At 42.5% G+C, this 24,604-nt stretch overlaps 1 protein-coding gene across 2 annotated transcripts in view; it reads right to left on the bottom strand.

The window, feature by feature from the left end:
• The window catches only part of RHEB (Ras homolog, mTORC1 binding), a 43,160-nt gene extending 19,366 nt beyond the window's left edge, over positions 1-23,794 (bottom strand). The window contains exons 1-2 of one of the 2 annotated variants that reach the window (XM_074831149.1): positions 23,527-23,794; positions 3,723-3,794 (exon numbers count right to left, since the gene is read on the bottom strand). In XM_074831149.1, coding sequence (XP_074687250.1) covers positions 3,723-3,794; positions 23,527-23,578 — 124 coding nt within the window. In that variant the 5' untranslated portion in view covers positions 23,579-23,794. The remainder of the gene's footprint in view (positions 1-3,722; positions 3,795-23,526) is intronic. The other variant, XM_074831138.1, reaches the window with a different exon arrangement.
• Between the last annotated feature and the right edge of the window lie 810 nt (positions 23,795-24,604).

Here is a 24,604-nt window from a genome sequence, read left to right on the forward strand (position 1 = left end):
AAGTTTAGCCTTAAAGATGCTTCTAGCAGATGCATCTAAACCTACAAGTATCCTCTCCATGACTACTAGGGTTCCTCCAGCCCCCTCCCCCTTTCTAATATGCTTCTACTCACAACTGTATTGAGAAACATGGGATGGAGGTAGGAAGCCCTTGGGGGAAGACTGTTCCTTTCCTTAGGGAGCTACCAAGCCTGTTTAGGGAAGAAAGGAAGACACAGAGCTGTAGCACAGTGCTAGAAGCTTCTCCAAAACTGCAAAGAAAAGCCAAAAGGAGCCAGGCAAACCCCAGAGAAGCTGGAGAAAACATTTTTGAGACTCAAGCAGTCAAGTCAGATATCCTGCAACACAAAAATCACTGAATTAATGATAACCAAAGACATCCCTCCAAAGATAGGTGTGGGTGGAGTTATGTGCACATCTTCATTACCTATTCCTTCTGACCGATTTGCTTTGAGTTCCAAATTAAGATTCTAGTTTTTATTCCAACAAAATTTTTGAGTTTTAAATTGTTCTGGTCTTAGTTCATCTGAGCTCTGCCTTCAGAGCCCCATCCAGCTCAGTGTCCACATACTCCTCCACATACTCCTGCTCTGCAAGGATCTTCCTTCTCTTTCCAACACTCCTGCAAATAATTGTTCCACTAGTTTCTCAACCTGTCTGTCTCAAGAATAGCCCCCCATCGTGGTGTCACTCCTGTTAGTACATTCAGAAAGGGAAAATCTATTTTGCTACACAATTAACTCTCACCTCTGCTGCTGCCACAAAACGCTACAAGTTACTCTTCCTGATATACAAGTTCAGTAGCAACTGAATTCAAAACACTCCTTAAATACATCAGAACCAGAAAAGTTAGTTTAATATAAGCAAAGGAAAATGCAGCAACAAAAGAGTGCTGACTAACAAACACTAAGTGAAATCTGACGCAGCTTATCTTCCCCTTTACCAACTCCAAAGAAGGTAGAGATTTTCACACTGAAAAAATGAACTAGAATATTAGGGCTTATTCCTACTGTTCAAGGCTATACACTATGCAACTTGTTCCTGTAAGAGCTTAACTATAGCTTGCTTTCTATACAATTTAGCTTTACACTCAATTTTTTTGTGCAAGTTTTATTATTTGAAGACAAAAATTATAAAGGTTAAGCTACCAGCAGTAGTCCAGCTTTCTACCTTTTCATCAGTGCTGGTTTAGAAAGCTGTAGGTAAATTACCAGTAACAGTTTTCTGGAAGCAAAACAGGAATCACATAGGCCAGACTATTCTTTAGCCTGTATTTTTTTAATTTCCAAGTTTTGTGACACTAAAGGGGACCCAATCACTAGACGAAACTGAAAAGGTTTTATAACCTGCTATAAAGCACTGGAAAAATGTAACATTCTCCAACACTATCCCTAGTACAGGAACCTGGACTTCTCAACCCTTTCTGCCAAGCACTGCCAACCAGATTTGAAATTACAGGCTAGGAAAACAATAAAAAGAGTTGATTGCATACTTTGTGTCTTATTAACCTGCACAGAATCAGAAACATACAGCTGGGAATGTCAAAAGGCTGGATTGATCAAAGATTTATATTTAGAAAAAAAATTTTTAAAAGATTAAGAACTTAAGTCTAAAGAATGATTTTATACTAAATCCATCAAAACTAGTTTCACATGTCCATCTTTAAAAAAAGATGCCTTCAATATATTTTAAGTTTTAGTGTTAAATTAGAATGTCTTATCTTTTCTGTTCTTCACAGAAGCATTTTTAAAACATTCTCTGTATCAGGACTTCCCAGGCTTAAAGATGGGACAGAGACCTCCTACTGTTTTGAACCTCAGGGCACATCTTTTATGCTTTCAACCCTTACTTCCCAGCAACATGCTCTGATGCAAGAAGGGCCTTTCAATTCTCTACCTTTCAGAGAGCAAATTCCTCCAGCCATGCCGCAGATCACAAGACTTTCACCAAATGAATAATGCTGTTTGTTTTCCAAACAAATAAGAAATCAAGTGAAAAGTTAAGCCTTTTCAAGATGCCACTGCCCAACAAAGTTTTGATGGTTGTGACATGTTCAGCGTTCATAATTCAGATCAAGCAAACAGTGCAGACTACAGGAGTCAAATAAGAGCAGAATTCATCCAGAGTGTATTTTCATATAGTTAAGAAATGCTACCAGTGAGAGACATACAACTACAGAGTTACTAAGAGCAGTTACAGATGTCTGTTTCTGTGAACAAGAGTTTGTAAAGGATGAGACAAGCCAACCTTGTATCAAGGTGTCAAAATCCTAAAAGATACAGACTCAGTATTTTGTAGAGACTTTGACCCCATGCCTCTCAAGCTTTATTCATCCCCGTATACCTGCATAAAACTAAAGGATTACTTTAAATAATTTCCCTTTATGTAGCACAGACAGTGAAAAATAACCTGTCCCAACTGATATTAAGATTTAAAGTACAGAAATTTAATCCCCCATATTTTGTTATCAGCTTTAATTCAAAACAAACTTTATTTATAATTCTAACAAAATAAAAAGGGATGATCGGAAGTGTTAATATTAATGACATCTGTATAAGGACTAACAGATCATTCAGGTCAAGGGGCAAATTATCCACCCTGACTCACTAAAGCAAATTTAGAGCTTCTCAAAAAGTAGCATTTGAATTTTAGTTCTAAGCAGTAAAATAATCCTGAGTAAAATATCCTGATAGCTACTGATTTGTAATTATTACCATCTATATCCAAAAGAAAACCTAGTTCTGCTGATTACTTCAGACTTCCTGAGTATCACATAGGCTTAACATCCTAATGCACAAGTTCAAAACAGTGAAAATGTGTGCTACCACTGCATTTCAGAAGTCATCAAAACACAAGAACTCCAAGGTTACAATCATGAAATCAAAATTTTATTTGCCACATGATTAAAATGAACCAATACGATCAAGTTACTCAGCCTAGCACCACAGAGGCTCGAGTACTTTATGACCACTGCTAGCTCAGAAAGAGGTGGTTGGATTGTAACAAATACAAGGTAACTCGCCTCTGAAGTGACTTACTGCTGCTCTTAGCAGCATTTTTAGTATTAGTACTTTTACTCACCCACTATGCCAGCTATTCACTAATATTAAAACAACTGCTGAGAGAAAAAAGACACTTGAGAAGTCAGTTACCCAGTATTTACAGCAAGCTGATTGTGTACCAGGCCTGTTATCAAGCAGCTGGAAATGAGTAATTTAAAAGATTATCATGTTATCATGACCACAGCATGTCTACCTTCTAAGGTAGTCATTTATTCCTGACTGGTATTGCTGGCTTTGTGTTCATCTGGGTATACTGATCAAATGAGACATCTAAGAGTTTGGAATACTTGCATGTAGTGGCACATTTTCATACAGGTATGACATACTTCATTTGAAGTGCCCTGACTATATTAGGGGAAGCAGATGTCCAACACCATACATGTAATACAAGGAGATGCATTTTAGTCAGATCGATTAGGTTTTCCTTCATTTAGTGATAAAAGACAGTTTAGCTGTTTGGAGAAATATGCACACAGTGATTTCCATGCTGCAATACTGTAAACTTGGTAAGCGTTGGTTTAAAAGAGTAATAAAACATATCAGTTAATTAATGAGCTTTAATGTCAATACGTAAATGCCACATAAGTAATACATAACCATAGTGGCTTCTGATAAAAGTTAGTTAGGTAGAGAATAGGAGCTTGTCAGTTATTTACTTACTGTTCTCTATGGTTGGATCATACGAATCAACAAACTGTCCTTCCACAAACTGAATCGTCAGTGAAGATTTTCCTGTAAAGCAAGGAAAAGATAATCTGTATTGAAACAAGGCTTCAGGCTGTTCTCACTTTACACTTACTAGTAGATACACTAATATTTTTATAAAAGCCAATATGAGCTTTGTATGGTTCATTTAAACCATCTATACATGACAACCAACTGATTTTTAAATCAAGTGCCTATTCCTAGTAACTGGGTCTCCTGAACACATAAAAAAAAGTGCAAAAGCTACTCAGCCTGTGTTCTGCTTTTGTTTTAACATAGCATAATTTAAGTGCCTCCTCCAGTTTAAAACAAATCTAAAAGTAGCAGTGTCCAATCCCCATAAAACTAAATTTAACAAACTGCTATACTTGGAAGGTTCTTCTGTTGAGAAGCAAGGAAAACTAGAAATAATTTTTAGTCACTGCACACAAAACTAGGAGCTTGGATAGAATTAGCCAAATTTGGTTTGACTAGGAGACTGGACATATTTCCCATGACAAAAGGATGATCTCAAAATTCTTGAGATCAATATACTCTCCTACTAATCCTCTTAATGCCACACTACAACAGACTGGTGGATGCTTTATTTTAAGCATAGTGATTGAGGGGACATAATTGGATTTTTTCTTTTGAAAGCAATTTAACTGCTACTTTTGCAGACAACTTAACATCCCCAATTTCAGTTATGCTGATCTGATCACCCCCCCCCCCCCCCCCCCCAAAAAAAAAAAGAGTAACACAAAATGTTGTACTTAATAGCAGATTTTTCATTTTTTTCAGTCTTGAAAGATTTTACAAGATGGTAAAAGCAAATCGCATACATTGACCATAAAAATCACGTTTCAAGCTCTGCAACTGAAGACTTTCCAAAGCACTACCAAAGTTTTAACACAATTTCCATTACAGCACATCTTCTACACTTGGGAATCTACTCGATTCTATTACATTATGCTTACTGGACAAATACACTCTTATAAAGATTGCCAAGTGCATTAGCTGCTTTTGGACATGAGCATATTTTCATGCTCCTTTGTACTCTTCTCTTGGCAAGAGGCACAAACAAAATACAACCTCAAGTTAAAATTTAGACTCAAGACCACCCTACTCAGTGGAAGCTTTTCAATGACATCATAAGTAACCAATGTTATGGTTGAACTATATAGTAAAACTGTTTTCAAGAATTAATTACTCTGGATAAAGATTGCCCACTTGTAGTGCTCAGACCATGCTATGTTTATACTTTGCTGTAGAAAAAGTTCTTTTCTAAGCATTCCTTCAGGGGATATTAAAAAACAGTTCTCCACTTCAACACCCCCCCCCCCGCCCCCCAATTCTTGCTTCATCATACAAGGCTCTTGACCTGTTCACATTTTACTTTTTATTATTAACAGCATACTTAGCAAGTCATTTTTGTAAAAGACATTCTAAAAACTGCAAGTCAAAGTACAAGCATGAAAGTGATGCAAGGAAATTTGGCTTAATATTTATAATTACATGTGCAGTCAATTCCTTCCATTAACTGCAACACTTCCCGGATTTACTTCTCCGGGAAGAAAATGTTACACAAGCAACATTATTTGTGGATTTTCCAACAGCCATAGCTTTCATCAACTCACTGCCTGGTTTATTTTAACATCACTACTCAGCTCGTCCATGCTTATCCCTTTGCTGTCTCCTATGAATCGTGAGATACAATGCTAAAAAACTCAGACAAACCCCAAAAAGACCAACCAGCACACAAGCTTTTAAAAGTTGGTTTTCCTCAAATCAGGTTCTTGGATACCATTTTCTGACACATTCAACAGCACAACTAAAGGTGTCATACTCTCTGTGCATGAGTTTAGAGAGAACTCTGCGCTTTAAACTGCTGCTCCAGCAAGAGGCGGGGGGGAAGCAACCGTGCACATCTGAAATCATCCTAATAAGGACACTTAGAAGTGAGACTATGCATCCCAGCAACTTTCTGAAACTGTGTATTTTGGACACCACTGAGAGTGAATGAACTTTCAAGCTATTTCGTCTTCAGCTATAAGCTTATGAAGTTGGCTACCCAGAGTTCATGTCTCCAGATTCTTTGTCAATACCAGCACATCAAGCACTCTATTTTAAAACAAAGTTAACTATTCCTGTATTAGGCTGTTGTATCTCCAAGATTAGAGGACCCAAGTCAAGCACAAATCATCACTGAACATTTTTCCTCTTAAGAACGATCCTAAACTCACCAAAAGACTTGACTGCTACTGTCTGTCTGTGCTAAGTCTGGAAACTGAATACTAGAAAGAAGTTGGAGCCAACAGAAAATGCTGCATTTAACATCCAGCTGTATTAATTACTGCTTTCCTCCTAATAGTGAAAGAGGAGGAAACAAAACCAGACAAAGCCAGTGTTCCAACACTCTCCTTCTGAATTCCTCCAAGCTTTGTAACAAGCCTTCCAGTAATGATGTGTTTGTCATCACAAGAGGATGCCTGCTTTCCTAGATGAGCCACAGGGAAGCTCTCCAGTCTTGGGTGCAACCTACCCCCTCAGAATAGTGCATGCAACAGTATCCCAGTAAACCAAGGCTTCCAAAGGGGACACAAGAAATTTAAAACCTAAGTCATTAACACCCCACTGCCTTGACTTAGCCCATGCCCAAGAAGCACACAGGACCATGTAAACAGCAGCTTAGCTTGAACTTTGTCCCACAGGTTTTATTCCAGGCCTTTGACCTATGCTCCTGGACAGAGTGGAAAATTAAGTTGACAATTTAGCTGCTATCTCCTCTTTCCCCGGAATGATCAGGCAACATTTTCATAGAGAATTACAACATCAACATAACATCTGTGAGGCAGGGGCCAAGGAACTTCACGCAACTGCACTTACTGATATGCTAACTCCATCTCGGAGTGCTGCAGGGAGGACAATGTGGGGAGATACTGCAGTCTAGATGTGCATATGCTGCTAGCACACTTCAGCCTAAAAGGACGAGAGAGCCTGACACCAGCAGCAAAGACTTGATTAATTGATTACTCAAGGGTGCATACCTCAAAAAAAGGCTCAGTCCTAACAGGACCTCATTTGGAACAAATGCCAAATGTTTTTTAGTTTAATAAGCTTTTCCTTGTAGCATCCTCCACACTGGTAGTTTTAGTGTATCCACTGTCCTCAAGTTTTAGCAGAATAAGTATCTGTTGAGACTAAAAGGAGAAGAGTCATGACCAGAAGCAAGACAAAGTCTGCTTGAAGCAGTTCACTAAATTGATGGAAATCTGTGATTTTAAGATGAAAAATCATTTGCAAAATCTTACTGGAGGAGATTATGATTTAACCTTTTGAGTCTGTTCAAAACCAGAGCTTAAAATGACTAGGAAAAAAAAGAATCAAATAAGGGCAACACTGAGGCAAGGGCAACAGGATGACTTGCTATGGTAACTCAAAGCAGCAGATACTCTATGGCAGAGAAACTGTAAGCAAATTTCAAGTTTACTGACTCTTCCTCTCCCTGTAGGAAAAGGATAGAAGGTAAAGATTGGGAGGAATGGGTTTTACAAGTGTTTAGAACACAAGTCCCAGGTGGCCAAAAGTTTAACTCACATTGTCCAGAACCACCCAAAGGGTATTTGCATACACATTTTGTTATTTATGATATGATGTGGGAGTAGTAAAGAAAAGTTTTCCCACTGTCAAAACAGAAAAGGAACAGGTTTTCAGACAGAAAACCATTTCAAAAAATAAAGCTGTCATATTTCTGTTCATACAATAGACCACTCGCTACATAAAGCGGAACATCCCACAAACACTCTGACTAGTGCAGTCACAGCACATCAGTTTCAAATACCACTGCAATTGTCAAGGCAAAACAATTGCCAAACTGAATTTTTACTCATCCTTTTACTTCTTGGACAAGAGCTGTGGTATTTAATCAATCTAGCCTTAAAATTCAAGCTTTACAACGCTAGGCAGTTTACCAAGAAGATGAATAACTGAGCATGGGTGGGCTCATGAACAGCTGGCCTCCCCGAAGAGGACATGCCCTCTCGTCAGTGCACCACCACCTGCCTGCCCATATCCTGATTCTCCTTGCAATAGGCAGAGGGAAAACCCAGATTAAATCCTTGTCTGCAGCCAACTTCCACCCAAACCCAGGAGACAGAAATGATGCAACTGGCCAGTGAGCAAGTCAAACAACAGCTCCACAAGCAAGGCATTGTGCAAGCTCGATTCTGCAGCTGCCCTCTAACGTGGCATCTCCACGATGACAGCCACTGGCAGCACGGTGCAGTTTATCTCAACAGGAAGAATTTCTCAATACTTGAAATCGTATGCACAAGCGATCAGTAAACAGTTTGACAGGGTCAAGAACAACAACTACTGAGGAGTTGCGATTCTCTGTTCTGTTAGAATTTTAGATGCATAGCTTCTTTAACTCATCATTTTCTACTAAAATGCCCACTTGTATACTTTGTTTAATTAAACACTTAACAGCTGGCAGCATCTAATCCACTCCTACCACAAGCCTAGCACCTTACCTAAGTTAGCCTCTACATAGATCTACTCAGTCTTACCTACAGAACAAATTAACTTAGGTTTTGACACAAAAGGGTTCAAGAAATTTCATAATGAAATGCTGTCAGTCATATCAAATTAGATAAGACTCACCGCACAGCCAGCTTTCAGTATCTCACGCAGAGCTGTGCTCAACTTAGCTTCACAGAGATGAAGTTTTCATACTGAAAGTTACACATGATGTAACCTGAATGTTGGGATCTTTATCTTCTGTAATTCAGAACACCAAGATTTACAAAATGGAGACACCAGCATTTCCACTGTGTAGATTATCTATTTGTCCTCAGAGTACAGAAAGGGACTGAATGACTTCTTAGAGCAGACAGAGGATTAACTGGGTAGCAAAGGGAATTATAGCATCACTTTTCGACAAACAACTTTTCACAAGATAGTACATGATCTCAAGACCCATCACTAGCTCATCATTCATCTCAGGCTTCATCATTAGCAACTTTCTATGGTTAATTAAGTTTTTTCCCCTCCAGGTACTAATTACAGCTACGTAGTTGCTATTTTGCTGACCACTGCTGTGCAGTTTGATGAATTATTCTAATGACTAGAAAAATGATACATCTGGGTCAATAAAGAATCCTGTTCCTAAACCTCTGGAGACAGTGATACAAGGAGTAGTTTATGTTTTAGTCAGATACAACTTAATTCTATTAGACTTTTAATCATGAGGAATTATCGCGCATAACCATCTACTTTGAGACGTAGGTTTTATCCATTTTGTAGTGATTTCCTTGCAACATCAACATTATGATACCAGGATTAAAAAATTATTTTCTGATGCTTGCAGAGAAAACTCTTGCTGACACACAGAGCTCAATTGGTGCACTTGCTCGTATGATACTCATGCTCGATTTGCAATACAGAGTGGTGGCACTCCTCTCTCAAAGTGCTGTCTGAGCTTTCTGAAGGACAGACTAAAGGATCTGCCCTTATAATACTGTAAGAGCGAAAGTCTGAGGACCTCAGTGAGACATCTTTTGGAAACATAGTGAGGGACCTCAAGAACAGAAAAGACCTTCATGACAAACCAAACAGCAGACCAGCATTTCAAGACAACACAGGCTCTTTTCCACCTTCTATGGCACTCTATCTCATTGCTACAACTGTTTCCTGCCTTCTCCTGATCTATTTTTATATTAGGATATAATGAAATATATTTGACAGTCTAATGCAATGTATTGCATCAAGAACCACTCTGCTGTAGAAGAGGAGATTCATATGACTAACACCAAGAACACAAGCCTGCAGGGAGAAAAGGACACATACTCATTTCCCTTCTTTATGCATTGCACAATCTTCTTGAGGTTTATCAAAGGTATTCCTCTGCAAGCCAGAAGAAATCTAAAAGGCAGTCATTTAGAAAGGAAGTTGGATGGCTTCCTTTATTTTCTTCAGATTTCAAAGCAGTCTGTCAAACTCACAAGTGTATTTGCAGGCCCTTGCTAGGTTGGCAGCAATGAGTTTTCAAAACACAAACCAAGAGACCTAATAATGCTATCTAAATCCTGTTTTCTGTAAGGAAAGCAAGAAGAGTGCACATCCTTTATTCCCTGATACGCAACGGCAAGCTTGCTCCATCCTGCAGCAATGCTCACCTCTCAACGTACACTTACACTTTGTTGCAATGTATTAGATGACCAGGCAAGCACATAGAGAAAAAAATCCACTGTTTTCCTGCAATGGCTTAGTTGCCACTTCCAGGTGTGCATTTTGTCTCCATTTAAGTCAGTAACCTCAGCAAAGGATTGTCAGAAGAAATTGCTGACAGAAAAACAGAGTGCCACAGTTTGTCTGGTATTTCCCTTTTAATGAGGTACAGCAATTTTGATTCCACGTGTTTATTATCAGTTGTCAAAGATGGAAAAGCTGTTACAAGGCTTAAAAAAAAAATCCAGAAAACTTCTGCAACACACATCTCGCCTGGCCATGGTATACATGCATAGATGGCTGCACCCAAGATGCTTTAAATAGGTCAAGGGAACTGCATCCTGGCGTCTCCTAACTACAAAGGAAATTCAGACATTCATATCCCAGACAGTCAACCAGTATTTGCTCAGATAAATACCATCCTCTATATTCCCCCTTCAGACTTCCCTCAGAAACTGCACACCACCACCACCCTCCCCACAGCACCAAGCCTGAAGTATTTTAGGTGGCAGCAGAAATTCAGAGGCAACTTGGTTTATCAGGCATCTACTGTTAGCCTAATTAGCAAATGCATTCCTAAACTCAAAGTTAGGCAGTACAACTTGATAGACTGCACTTCTAATGAGAAGCTTATTAAGCTTAAAGATCAGACCCTAATGCTTCAGTTTATGACACACTTAGAGGGAAAGAGCCTGAACTTTTGTACTGATTTTCCCCCAAAGAGGCAAAATTCAACTTGTACTGCTGGGTAGAAGCCAAGTCCTCTCTATGCACACATTTCAAGCAGCTAATTAGGTATGTGAATAAACTTGACCTTTCCTTGGATCATCCGATATGTACAACATGAAATGTCTTTGAAAGATACTTTTAGTAACTGTCATTGTTTCATCATTAAATCAGTTTTAAACGTTATGTCATTAGAAATAAAAACTCGTATCCCTTGCTTTAATGCATTCCATGCATTCCCCTTTTCCATCTTCAAGGTTTTAGTTTCAACACAAGGGAATGAACTCCCAACGTCCAGTCAGTTCTTTCTTGACCCTAAAGATCACTGGGGTATACAACTTAAATTACTTTTCTACAAGCTAGAAATATCAGGACTAGCAGGTTTTAACACTTCAAGAAGGGGTATTTTGAATTGCAGTTACGAGCACCAGCTCTCAGTCCACCATCCACCAGAGACTGCCCTAATGGCACTTGCAGCACAGCTGAGTTTAACAGCAGAAACCAACGAACTCCACTGTATGCACAGCACATGGGATAAAGCAGCTATTTAGTTTTACCAGCCATTTGCAGCCACCATATTCCTTTTTTTCATTTCTACACAACTGGCTGAAGTTAACACCAGCCACATTAAGTTACATGCCACTCCTGACCACCTGGCAGAGCAGTGTGCCATTGAACAAGCCAGAGCGCACAGGTACAAGTCAGGATTTTAAACTTAACATTTCTATAAGAAAACAGGATAAACTCTGCTCTCGTCTTCCTTTCACTGCAAATCCCACTTAAGTTTTTAGACCACCTGATCTACACCAATAACAGAGAAAGCTTTAATAGCACAGAACCTTACCAAGATGGAAGACCTCAGTCTTTCAAAGGATCAGTACTCTCACTGAAATGCAGATCTTCCCTAAGGATCTTCCTTTATAAGGATCTTTATGAGGACTGGAGCCACAGCATTGACTCCTGCCAACACTGTGGCCACCATACCTCACCATTGCCTACAACCTCCACCAAGTAGAGGGCTAAGCCTCTGAAGCATCAGTGACGTTTTACTGGCTTCTTTTTAAAAAGGCAAATCTAGGAGCTTGACCCTGAGTGTATCATAATGCCAAGTAAACTGTCAGAAATGCAGCTGAAATGGTGAGAAATGGACCCTCTTGACAGCACTACTGAAATGCGTATGAAGCAGGGCCTCAAGGATCTTCTTGGAATTCCAAGAACAATAGTAAGAGATGTATTTCTCTCTTCCTTGTTGTAGGATGATAGACAGCAGGTACCTGACAAAATCTTGACAAGGTAGTAATGGTAATATCCCCTCTCTTGGCAACATTACCAAACCAATACTGTGATAGATATCCAGCAACTACAGCTAGGAAGTTTCGGCCTCACTCTGACAAGAGGTCCACAAAGCTATTTGCCAAATTGTAGCAAAACCTGAAGATAGTACTGATCTGTTCCAACAACTACAAGCAAGCTACTTTTACAATATATTAAACATACACATCTCAATCTAACTGCATAATAATCACTAGGAGATCTTAGCAACAGAAGGCAGCTTCAGCCTGCAGCACTATGCCTGACCATGAAGTAGTCAGTCAATGTAACAAACTCTCCATGCCCCCACTGATGGTCCAAAGTCTGATGAACCCAACGTCAACAAATGCCAGCAATGCACATGGCAGCCAAAACCTGACTTCTGTGGCAAGAGTGCTGCTACTGGCAGTCCACATCAGCACACAGCACTATTCACCTGCCATGACCTGCACTGCTGGAAGTTCCCAAAGCTGCATGAAGCATCAGGAACTGCTGTACCAACCCTGACAACACTAACATCTCAGCATTAAACAGAGATGGTGATCTTTAGGGATACTAACAAAGGTTAGTGTTCACTCTCTTCTACCAGTGGAGCAGGACATGGTCAACTCCATCACACCTCTGTCAACAGATGCACAGGTCGACACTGAGACTGTCTTGATTAATGATCATATAGTTGAGCCTTGGCCACTTTAATTCTCCTGCGCTAGCACAAGGCTGCTGTGGATCTATACATAACCATGCCAACATAAAAAACAGTATGCCTGAACTCTATCTTCTTCTACAAAAACTGTCTCCCCCTCATCAGATTCAGGTCAAGTCACTGTTATCTCTCCTCCAATTCAATTCTAGATCACCTTTGGATTAACTTTATAGGCATCCTCCACATTCCTTCTGCTTAACATGTGAAGTCCCTCCCCTCTATTAATCAGGGTTGAAGCAAGCCACAATCTGTTAAATGCCATTTTCATACCATAGCACTTAATACAGCTGGAGTTAGTCATTAACCTCTCCCCACTAAATCTGATTGCAAGCCTTTTTCATTTACACACTTACCCAATCAACATAACAGAGTAGCCTCTGAAGACAATCAGTTAACAGGAAGGTTCAAAGTAATAATACACCAAAATCACAGCATGACAGATGTGTGTAAGACACCAGGGAAAAAAAAAAAAAACAAACAACAGACTCTGGGGTAAGAATAACACTATGAAGAATACCAGAAGTATCACTAGAGCCCCCAACCTTACGAAATTTCAAGGGAATTTAAGCCAAAGATCTGTCAGATATGACATGACATAGTTGATTTTGCCATAGGGCAGAGAAGATAGAATAGGTAACCCTTGTTTACTATAGCATACTATAAAGTTCTTGCCTGTCATGACAGCCAGCTGGCTTCCTTACCTTCCTAACCAGTGTGTTGGCTCACGAAGTACTTCAAATTAAGAGGTTTTGGGTAGGCTTCATGCTTTTCTATTCTCAGTTTTTATACTATCTCATACAAAAAGGTCACAATACAGAACTCTGATCTTCGCAAGGAAGAACAACAAAAACACAAAACAAATTGAAAAAAACCGAACCAAAGCACCCCACCCTCCCCCAATCACTTGAAAATAGCCCAGGAAGATAACTGAGGATGACACTTGCAACCTGACATTAAACTATTTTTCCATTTAGAGTGTCTTTTACAAGTGTCTTCCAGCCAGGTCAGCTCCAGCACCTGAGGAAGCACTTGCCAACAGAAACTGGATTCTTAACTTCCCAACACTACTAGCACAACCACACAATTTAGACAAGGAGTTAAGGATCAAGCTGCAGTTTAAGGCAACCTACCTTCAGGAGACAGAACAGTGCATTGCATTTGTCTGGTATACAAGTCTTTCCATATCAACACAAATAAAATTCTCAAAGTGCAATAGTGATTATTATTCTGTTATTATCCAGTTAAATCATAAACCAATCTAGCTAATCTTAACTTCAAGTCTATTTTAAACAGTATCTAAGCAATTACGTACCTCACATCTACTTGGCAGAAATGGATAAAATGTTAACTATTACAGGCAAATAGGTCAAGGGCCAAGATTTACCATAGGTACAGAAAAGACTTTCAGAAGTTGCTTGCTTCCTTAGCCTGGCTATTAGGGAAATAACCCGTATCTTCATTTCCAGTTTCCACACTTCCATGCTGTAAGAACTGGAGACACATGCCCCAACTTTCCCAATAAGCTGCCCTTAAAACTTAGGTCCATACACCCCTTCTCATACTATCCCTTTTCCTCCTTACCAACCTCCATCTCTAAACCCTTTTAACCTTTGGGATGCACAGCCCATGTCCACGTAAGCAGCCAGATGCCAAAACAACAGAATGTTCACATGACCATCTTCAGAAAAAAAGAAACATAGATCCTCCAGTCTCACTACTAGCTATAAATTGTATATAAGATAATGGCTTTTTAAGATCATGGTATTTTTGCCTGGAAATGCAAAAAGAGATGGTATCACCTTATTTTTCTGTACTACCATTAACTTACACATGTTCATAGCAGTGCGTTGTGACAAAAGCACAAGCCAATGCTAGGCTTAGGAACCCCATCCAAGACACGCATCTAGAAGAAATTTAAACAAGCTAGTCATTGAAACAGTTCTGGAAGTTTCACTTTAACTCTTCCTCTGTCCTACCATCACACTTAGGGATAAAAGATATCTTGTAGTTGAGGAAGGACAAGCAGAAGAATTGTTCAGGTGTCGTAAGACTCCTTGATACACTCTGTATCAAAAACATGATTTTGAAACATCCAGACTTATTCTTCCTAGCTCTACTGTTCAGAAAAATTTCAATTACCTTATATTTAAATAATTTTTAAACTTAAGTTTAGCAGCCGCAAAAGGTTTATCAAGAATTTTGACAGCTTTTTTCTTCAAACATGAAAAAGGTTAAAACAGCACAATTAACACCTTTCTTTAGAATCTATTCACCATTGTCAAACCATACAGATGAAGCAAAACATCTATTCAAAATGGACATTTCCAAGAAAGCAATGCAGAAGGTACTGAAGCAAACTAAGAAACACCGTGCCTGTTTATATGCATGTTTCAAAGCAGAAGCTTCCAGTCCTAATTAAAAATGCTAATTTTGAAACAGATTTTAGAACACCAGAAATTTGTTATTAATGGAGGACCAAACCTTAAAGCAAAATACACTTTACTGCATTAATGTCAAGTGCTTGATTGTTTTGACAGTTCGTAGGACAGATTTAATGGAGTTTTTCCTACGTATTATGCATCCCAGCTCTCTGGCATATAGCAAGAGTACCTTTAAAGGAGGTCATACATATTGAATGAAGTTTTGGCAATACAATCTGACAAGCTGTTGAAGCTAGACAGATGTATCCCACTAACTCAGGAGACAATGTTGTCAAGAGACACTCTCATATCATAATTTCATATTACACTTGCACATGTTCACACCCACACACTGAAGACCACTTATGTATTCCCTCTTTTTCCAAATTAAAATTCACTTAACTCAGTACTCCACAGAATACAAATAACTAGCTAAGATTTGTCATGCATGCTGTTCTGGTTCCTGTAACCCAAAATACCTACGAATACTGACAACCATTCCAGAATTATTAACTCCTCATTCTTTAAGACTTCAGTGTAATATTAAAAAAAGAAAGCTGAAAGCAAACTTCCTTATTTAAAGCATAATCTATCAGGGAATCATGATTTCTTTAGTTCATACCTATTTAATATACAAGCACTGCAGCAACTTTTCTGAACAAGTCTTCCGAGTGTCACACATTAGGGTCTTTTGCTCCTTTCAAGGCCTTCAGAAATCATTCACTTAGTCTTATGTCTCAAAAGATTAATCGTTGCCCATTATGCAAAAACTCTAAAGGATTTAATCCAAATTAAACTGCTATAAATTTCCTCCTCATGTTCTAGTCATAAGTTCTCTAAGGCACTTAAGTCCCATAAGAAATTCCAAGTATTCTTCCCTTTTGCAGAAGCCCCCAAGACTCAAGCTATTCTTTGCTTGTCCTATCTTTATCTTGACTGGCACATCATGCTTGATAATCTAAAATCTGCACTTTGAGAACTTGCATCATCTGTTTATACCACTACCTTTTTCACCATTGTCTCATTCCGCATCCTTCATACAACTAAAAATTTGCATGTACTGCAATCAAAGTGCATATGGTAAACTCAGGAAGAATCAGTGCATCTAAACAGACGAAGTAGCTGTGAATCATCTTTATGCTGCAACAGTGTCAATAAATACTCACAATTAAAGGAGTGAACCAGATTGAGGAGTCAACAGGTATTTGCAGGAAACAGGTATTTTGTAGGGTATCTTAGCAAACACTGAACATTACTCTGAAACGCAGAGCCTCTAGATTCGTTTCCACTAGTTTTCCAAGTAGGGAGGCAATCAGTGATTCTGAATGCCTTGCACTTTGTTGTACAGTTGTATAGGCTGTAGCGAGGTGGGTATTGGTCTCTTTTCCCAAGTAACAAGCGACAGGACAAGAGGAAACAGCCTCAAGTTGAGCCAGGGAGGTTTAGATTGGTTATTAGGAAAAATTTATTCCCTGAAAGGGTTGTCAAGCATTGGAACAGGCTGCCCAGGGGAGTGGTTGAGTCACCATCCCTGGAGGTATTTAAAAGACCTGGGGACATGGTTCAGTGGTAGACTTGACAATGTTCGGTTTACGGTTGGACTCAGTCTTAAAGGTCTTTTCCAATCTAAATGATTCTACGATCATAGTCTGGAGCTTTGGCTTTGATCCAGCGCAGCATCTTTACTACCAAGTCTTTCCAGAAAATTCCAGATCAACTGGAATTGAACACTTGAAGCATCATCTGAATTTGAAGACTTCAGAACAAGGTTTAGATTTACCCCAGGTCAAACATCTTTCTTTTCCTCGATTCTGTATGAAAGGATTAGATTAGATTGGATTATGGAAGGTTATTTAAACAAGAATCTTGAAAAACTTGATTTCTTCACGGTTCCCCAACGCACATTTCACCACCTTTACAAGGCTATCTTTTTCCGTCAAGAGAACCACTCGGGTTCAAAAGGCCCGCTGTTAAAAGTTTACAAACAAGCATTCACGCTTATCTGGAGTGGCGGAGAAAAATACTTACAGATGTGGTTTCATAACAGGTCTGACTGAAGGAAAGTCTACACGACCACAAAGAGCCTACTCCACCCTCCCGCAAACTACTCATGCTCCTGACCCCATTCCCTCTGTCAGGGTTGTACTGGCAGAGCCGACCAGATGAACAATATGAAAACTTTTCCTTCTGGTTGCTTTACTTTTTAAGGAAATCAATTCCCTAAGCTGGTGATCAGGCTTCCAGCATGCCAGTGCCAGCAGGTGGGTGGGGGCAGGAAGGTGTAACTTCCAGCCACAGTGCAGGATTAGCTCGACTTGTGCCAAGGGAAGCCCCACCCTACATAGCTCATTTGCATCTGCCTTCATTACATGGCAATTAAAAAAAGAAAGTGGCAGGGACATCTCTTGAGAAAAGCTGTACCTGAAAGCCTATTTCAGCACTCTGTTCAAAAACTGCCTCAGTTTACTTCCTTGTTACAAGTTCAATACAAGCATTTTTTCCCCCAAAACCCCCAATTTGGCATCCACTGTACTTCATATTTCTCAAGAGGAAATATAACCTTTAATGGCTCACAATCATAAGTTTTTGGTGACAAGATTTAAGGTCTAAAGTTTAAGAGCTCTGCTAGGCAATACATAACAGACTTTCTCCACATTCTTCCCTTTTCGCCCATCCCATACACCCTCATTTGCAGGATAGCTGCCATTGGTGTGCAAGAACTGTAGAGGAAAGCAAATGTCCTGACCAGGATTGGAAGAGAGAAATTTTAAGCAATAAATACTCCCCTAAACTCAGGAAGCACATTTTAATTTCTCACATTATCAAATTCACAACAAATTTGCCATTCACTTCAAATATAGGCCTTGGAAAACAAAAGGCAGCCTCTCAAGTCCTTAAGGAGACAGATCCACGACTGACAAGGGCAGCTTCGTGTTTTTATGTACTATGCTTCAAGTCTGCAGCTTCCGATTTAGGATAATTTGAGATGACACCAAGCAATTTTGACTCATGCAGGATTCGCAGAGCTCGAGTGCATTATGAACATCCCACAGAGAAGCTGTTTCGATTTTGGATTGAATACACAATTAAGTCAAGCAGTTTTTAAAATACGCCCTTGAATGTCACCTTCAGGAGAGCTACAGGAAGTTAATCATAATCAGTAGTTTATCGCGTTTCAGCCTGCTCTTCTAATCTCAAACGCGTGGTTATGCTAAGTTTCTGCAGCAGTGTGTACCGCAGAGGTGGTTGGTTTACCCAGAACCTACACTTAAGGCAGTGTAGTATATCTAAATGAAGAGCTTCAACTTTATATAGCTTGTAAATTACAGGATCTACATTTCATTTGGTTTCTCCCTGTCGACATTAACTCTAAGTTGAGTAATCAAATACCAAACCACTCAAATACACAAGCAAAACCTGCAAGTGTTACCATTAAAAGAGATCGGAGTAGGCAATTTAAGAGTTAATCCTGGAACGGTGTCCTCAAATAACCCTACTGTGGCTTGATATTACAGCTGAACATGCTGCCTCTAGTGCTTCCAGCTCTGGCTATCAAATGTGCTGTGGCAACTTTCACTGTCGAACGGCATAGTCAGTCACACTGAAATGCAATTAAAGCCGGCATTTCCAGCCTCATTTCAGTCCCCTGGTAGTTGCAACCTTTCCTTTTAGCAGCACTGCTGCACGCCGGCAGAGCAAATGCAGTCCTGACGAGGGAAGCACTATGAAAATAACCTTGGCACTTATTAGGGACCTGGCAAAATTTTAACCTTAGGTATCAGCTGGATCCTGAACCACTCAATTTTCCTGTTAAATCTCAGGCTTTCCAATGTTGCGGACACAACCAATTCCGTAAACCAAATTACAGCACACGACAGCAGTAATTTCTCCATTCCTCCTCTCTTGACATTTACACGGGCAATTTATTGCCTGCTAAAATTACCACTTCCCTCCATCCAATATCAAAGGGATACCTCCTCAGGGCGGTATACTACTGTGCGAACAGATGCCATCTTTCAGAAGCAAAAAGCAAAGCCTCAACTCCATTTTACAATACAAACCTGCTAACATCCAAACAACTCATATTTTCAAAGCCAGTAAATACATTTTGTCCTAACAACCATTCTTACTATTTACAGGTACGTATTTAAGGTACTGCATTTTCTGCCTTTCTTGCTTTCAGGAAAGGTGGAGGGGGGGGAAGCGTTTTTCAGCTTAATACAACCACCTGGAAGCCTTTCCATATAAGTCTAACCTTGGCAGATAACTTTGTTCCATCATAGGTTTTTTTTGCCACCTGCATGACGCAGTCACAGACCATGACTACTTCTGCCTGCAATATGGACTGCTCTCCACCTACACAAGAAAAGTTGATTTATTTAGCTGGGAAAGAAAACGGGTAAGTCACCACTAACTTACCAGATTTCCCCCTTAGAGCTACAAACTGACCAGGAGAGCATTTTCAGATCACCAATCCAAAATTCAGAAACGGAATTCCAGTTTCTGCAAGTATATCCGTAACACCAGCAGCAGCAGTTATATGAACAGCAGAAAACAAATCAGGCTGAGATAGTGACCTACAACTGAAGCAGCTGATCCAAACACCACCTCCCTGCTTATCTTAAATCCCACAGTTCAATATAATACAGAGAATCCCAGTAATAAGCTACTTCACAAGACGATCTAAGAAACCTCTTCTTCCATACAGGCATTTGTGGTTTGAAATTACATATTTCTTCTATAAACAAAGAAGAACCAAACTGAGCACAAAGCATTTTGGAGAACTACATGCTGCTTTTTAGAGTGGCTGTTACTCTGAAGAGATCCAGAAAATCTTAGTCCTGATTTATTTCCAAGCAAATCCATTACTTCCAACTATATTTGGGATATATCAAATTATGACCACAATACAAGCATGAAGATTCTTTTCGGTGAAGGCAGTAACTTTCTAAAATGTTATGCTTCGTCATCCATAAGACAGTTTGGGTTTTTTTTCCCAGAATCAGATCTCTAGTAGCTGGTCCACTCTGGTCACTTATCAAGCAACAGCAATCAAAGTTAAGTTCCTCCCATTGTGAAACTATCAGATTTTGGGATGAGATCCATCTGATTTCTTCTGAGAACCTCACTGAGACAAGTACACTTACACAATGGAATTTAACTTTCCTAGACCGATTTAAGCCTGAGCAAAACCCAAAGGAGACATTCTTGTGTGATTTTGTCTAGCATCATGCCACAACCTGTATGCTATATCCACACATAATTGGCCTTCCTCGCCAAAAAACAAGTCCTGAAGTTCCTGGCAAATACTCTGTCTGCATCTCAGAAAGTATGTCTGCCTGGGAACTCACGAGCCTTCCACTGTGATCTCTCCCATCAGCATAGAATACTAGTTTCACATATGAAAGGGCTGATGGCGGTGCTGAAAGATAGAGGGAGTGTATTCAAACAAGCAGACTCCTGAATTTTCTATTCCGAGAACTATTATTTCAGAATACCACTCCCAACCTCTAGTCTATCTGACAACAGCACTGGGATAAGAATAAAATTTAATGTAAGTAAAAGAAACAAGCATGAAGCCAGTACAAGATTCAGACCCTGTTTCACAAATCCCCATGGAGCACATGCCTGTCCCATTACTATACACACTCATAACCTGAGAGATCCGCAAAATTGTTGAATCATCAACTGTAGAGAACAGCTCACTGCTTGAAATAGGTCATCAAAACCTGGTTATTTCAACATGCAACTGAAAGAGACTCAGGAAAAAAGCCCACCTTTTTCTGATTAGCTTCCTCTCAAATACCACAGAAATTACAAGGAGAGCACGCAACTTCACAGAGCAGGTCACCTAAGCATTTGTGCTAACGTATAAAACTGTAAACACTTTACAACTTACCAGTTAGCCTCCCTCATTCCAGGGTCAAGATTAATGTTAATGGCAAAGCAGTGTAGCTCCCTAATTATAAAAGGAAATTTAGAAAGCATTTCCTTCTAGTTTTTCAGATTTTGGAATTATTCCCCACCTTAATGAACATTAGCTCTCCTCAAATGTTGCATTTTTCCCAGATGAAATGCTCTTCATTTTCTACCACCCAAAAGCCTGTCCTAAGAAGAGATTAGATCGCTTCTCACCCAGATTTCAAGTAATATCCTTGCCATCGTAACAGAAAGCAAGACTTACTCAAAAGCTTCTCTGCAGCCAAACTAAGTCACTATCCTGCTAGACTTTAGGAGGCATACTTAGATGAGCAGAGAACCCAACCTGAATCTCAGTTTGACTTTCTTGCTTTTCTAACAGCTCCACAAGATGGAAGTAAGACCCCAATGACCTGTTTCTACTGTGTGAACATAAGTATTTGCCTAGAAATGTAATGCTCCCATATTTAAGAGTAACTTTGCAGTTTTAACGCACAAGGTTTTTACCTAAGAGGTAACACAGAATTGTGTAGGACAATGAAAGGAAAATTACAGTAAACCAGAATTTCCCCCCTCCCCTTAATTCTACGTTCATACAACTTGTAGCTGTCCTGATAAAACTGACCCTGTCCCATCAAGCCTAATACCACACTAGTCTCAGAAAACTTTAGTTGACGAAGTTCAGCGGTAGGTCTTAATAGACGATGGTGATTTTTTGCCCATCCTTGCTGTATCAGTACTATTGCTCAAAACGTCACTGACCAGATTAACAGTACTATACTATTTCGTCTGGTTTTTCCTCAACTGACTATATACCCTACTACAATCCAATTTTTTGACTGGTGCTTGTCATTGTCAACAGATCAAAGACCAAAGCTCAACAATACACCCAGTCCCCATCACAGACTTCTAAAGGACAGAATTTCAAGCATTCTTCCTTCCCACTTACACTGCCTATTTCTTGTTTTCACCAGTGCTCAAAGCAAGAACAAGAGACAAGAAAGCATAACACACAGCAGAGAGTGGGACAGATTGCAACAAGTGATGTCAAATATACTACGCAAACCAATCAATCTACTACTTGCTGCTACTTTGAAGGATTTCATGAATTCATCCTCCTTTTTACACCACCCCATCTCAAAGTCAGGCTGCAGTTACAGACAAAATCTAAGAAACAGCTTCGCTTATTAAGCCTTCTTTCTATCTTTAAAAAAAGCTTTTTTTTAAGGGTTCTTTCTGCTGAGTGCATAACAAGAGATAGATTACTGATTCAGCCACTACTTTAATGTAAAAACCCCTTTTATAGCAGTATAGTGTCTCTCTGTTGCATCTTCTTTATTTTCCAACCGCACATTATCTTCAACATTGATCTACGCTTTTAAGTTTGATCGATTCGGACAGCTGTACTATGGCTTATTCCCCTCTGCTTTAAGAGCCCGAACGCTGAAACATCTGAAAGATGGGGAATGGAGGAGGAGAGAGGATTACAGGTGAAGGCAGTTATGGAACAAAAACCTTCTCGGCTACTATTGACTCGTGCTGGACGCTTCCAGGAAGTTCCTCCACGTAGATCAGCCTGCGCTGGATTGTACCAGCCGCGCTGTGCAAGAGCAACACGATCCCGTGCTGGGGACACCGCAGAGCCGGTACAACCCCACGGCCGCAATGAGTACAACCGGCTCGACAGTCGGCTCCGCTACACTGCTGGTGCACACAGGACCTCTACGGGAGGCGGGGGGAGGGGGGGTGGGAGGTCAGAAATGGGCAACAGATCAACCTAGTTTCCCCTCGGCATTTCGAAACCGGCTCTAAACCCTGCGCAGGGACTGGACCGCGGCGTCCCCGAGCCAGCGGGGCGGGAGTGCTCCCGCTCCGCACCCCGCACCGGTCCCACGGGCGAGCAACCGCCCGCGCCGAGCGCCCGGCGCGATCCCCCTTCCCCGGGAGCAGCACCAGCCCGGGGCGGGGGCTGCCACCCCGGGGAGAGCTGCCGGCACACTTACCGCCCCCGGCGGGGCGGGAACCGCCTCACCAAAGCCCCCGGCCCGGTTTCCCGGGAGCCACGCGGCCGTTCGGGAAGGCCCGGCCGGGAAGGCGGCGGCGGGGCGAGGGGGAGCGGGCGGGAAACTTCCTATTAAGGGCACGGCGGCCCCGCGCCCGCAGCCCCAGGCCCGCAGCGCTCTGCGGCGCCGCCATGGCGGGGCCCGCCCGCCCGCCGCGGCTGCGCGCTCCCGGCGGCGGGAAGCGGGGCGGCCCGGCCCTCCCCTCCCTTCCCCTCCCCGGCGCTGCACCTGCTGCCGCGGGGGAGGGCGATGCGGCGGGGGCCGCCGGGCCGGGCCGGGCCGCGCTCCCCCGCGGGCAGGGGGGCGCTGCGGAGTCCGGGCCGGCCCGCCCGCGCCGGGGGAAGCCGCCGCCGCCGCACCAACGGTTCGCCGCTGCCCGCCCGCCCCTCCCGGCGGCGCCCCGCGCTCACCCACGCTCCGGTAGCCCAGGATCGCGATCTTGCGGGACTTGGACGGCGGCATCTTCTCCCCGCCCGGCCCCGAACCACATCAAGGGCGGCGGCTGCGGTGGCGGCAGAGGCGGCGGTCGGCGGGCGGCTGACGGGGAGCGGGGCGCGCCGCCAGCGACATGCGGCGGGGGGAGGCGGGGGGAGGGGCGGCGGAGCGGCGGGCCGACCGCACGGGACCCGCGGCGCCTGGCAGCAGCGGCGGCGCCCGCCCCACGTGACCGCCGGGCTCGCCAGCCCCTCACGTACCTGTGCGTCACGCGTCACAGGCCGGAGCGGCGACCTCGCCGCCGCCGAGAGCCGGCGCCAGGCGCCGCGGGGTGGGGGGGGCGGGGGGGGAAAACTCGCTGCGTCATGCCTTGTCCCCCGCCCCCTCCCCGTCCCGCCCCGCCCCTCACCCGCCGCCCGCCGATTGGGCGGCGCCGCGGCAACGCGGGCGGCGATTGGCCGAGAGCAGCGGCTGCGGTAACTGACGGCGTTCAAAGAAAGGGGCGGGGCTGAGCAGCAAGGGCGAGCTGGGACGGGGATTGGGCGGAGGAGCCGCGGGCCGCGCGTGCGCAGCGCTGCTGGCGCGCGGCCGCCGGAGGAGCGGGCAGGGTGTCCCGCGAGCTCCAGCGGCCGCCGCGCTCCTGAGGCGGGGCTCCCCGGGAAGGCGGCTGCGCGACGAGCCGGTGAATCGGGTCCGGCGCTGCTCCCCGGCGGGGCGGGCGTGGGGGGGGGACGTCGCTTTGTGGCCTGGAGCGCTGCAGGCAGGCGGCGGCGGGCGGCTCCGCTGACAGGGCGGCGGGGAGCCGGTGGGCCCCGGGCCACGCCAGCAGGCTGTGGACCCGGAAGCTCCAAGGACACCGCCGCCGGGCCGCCTGTCCCGAAAAGCGTCACTCCACCGGGCTGTAGCGTGTGTTTAAAATCGTCTCGGTGCCTCTTCGGAGCGTTCCCTTTGCACGCAGATAACTTCTGGGGAAACATCGGATCTGAGCATCTGTAAAGTGCTGGCAGCTGCCTGTAAAGGGAAGGGGGGGGGGAGTGGAAAAAAATCGTTAAC

This window comes from Strix aluco, chromosome 1 (assembly GCF_031877795.1).
Source record: "Strix aluco isolate bStrAlu1 chromosome 1, bStrAlu1.hap1, whole genome shotgun sequence".
Taxonomy (NCBI): domain Eukaryota; kingdom Metazoa; phylum Chordata; class Aves; order Strigiformes; family Strigidae; genus Strix; species Strix aluco.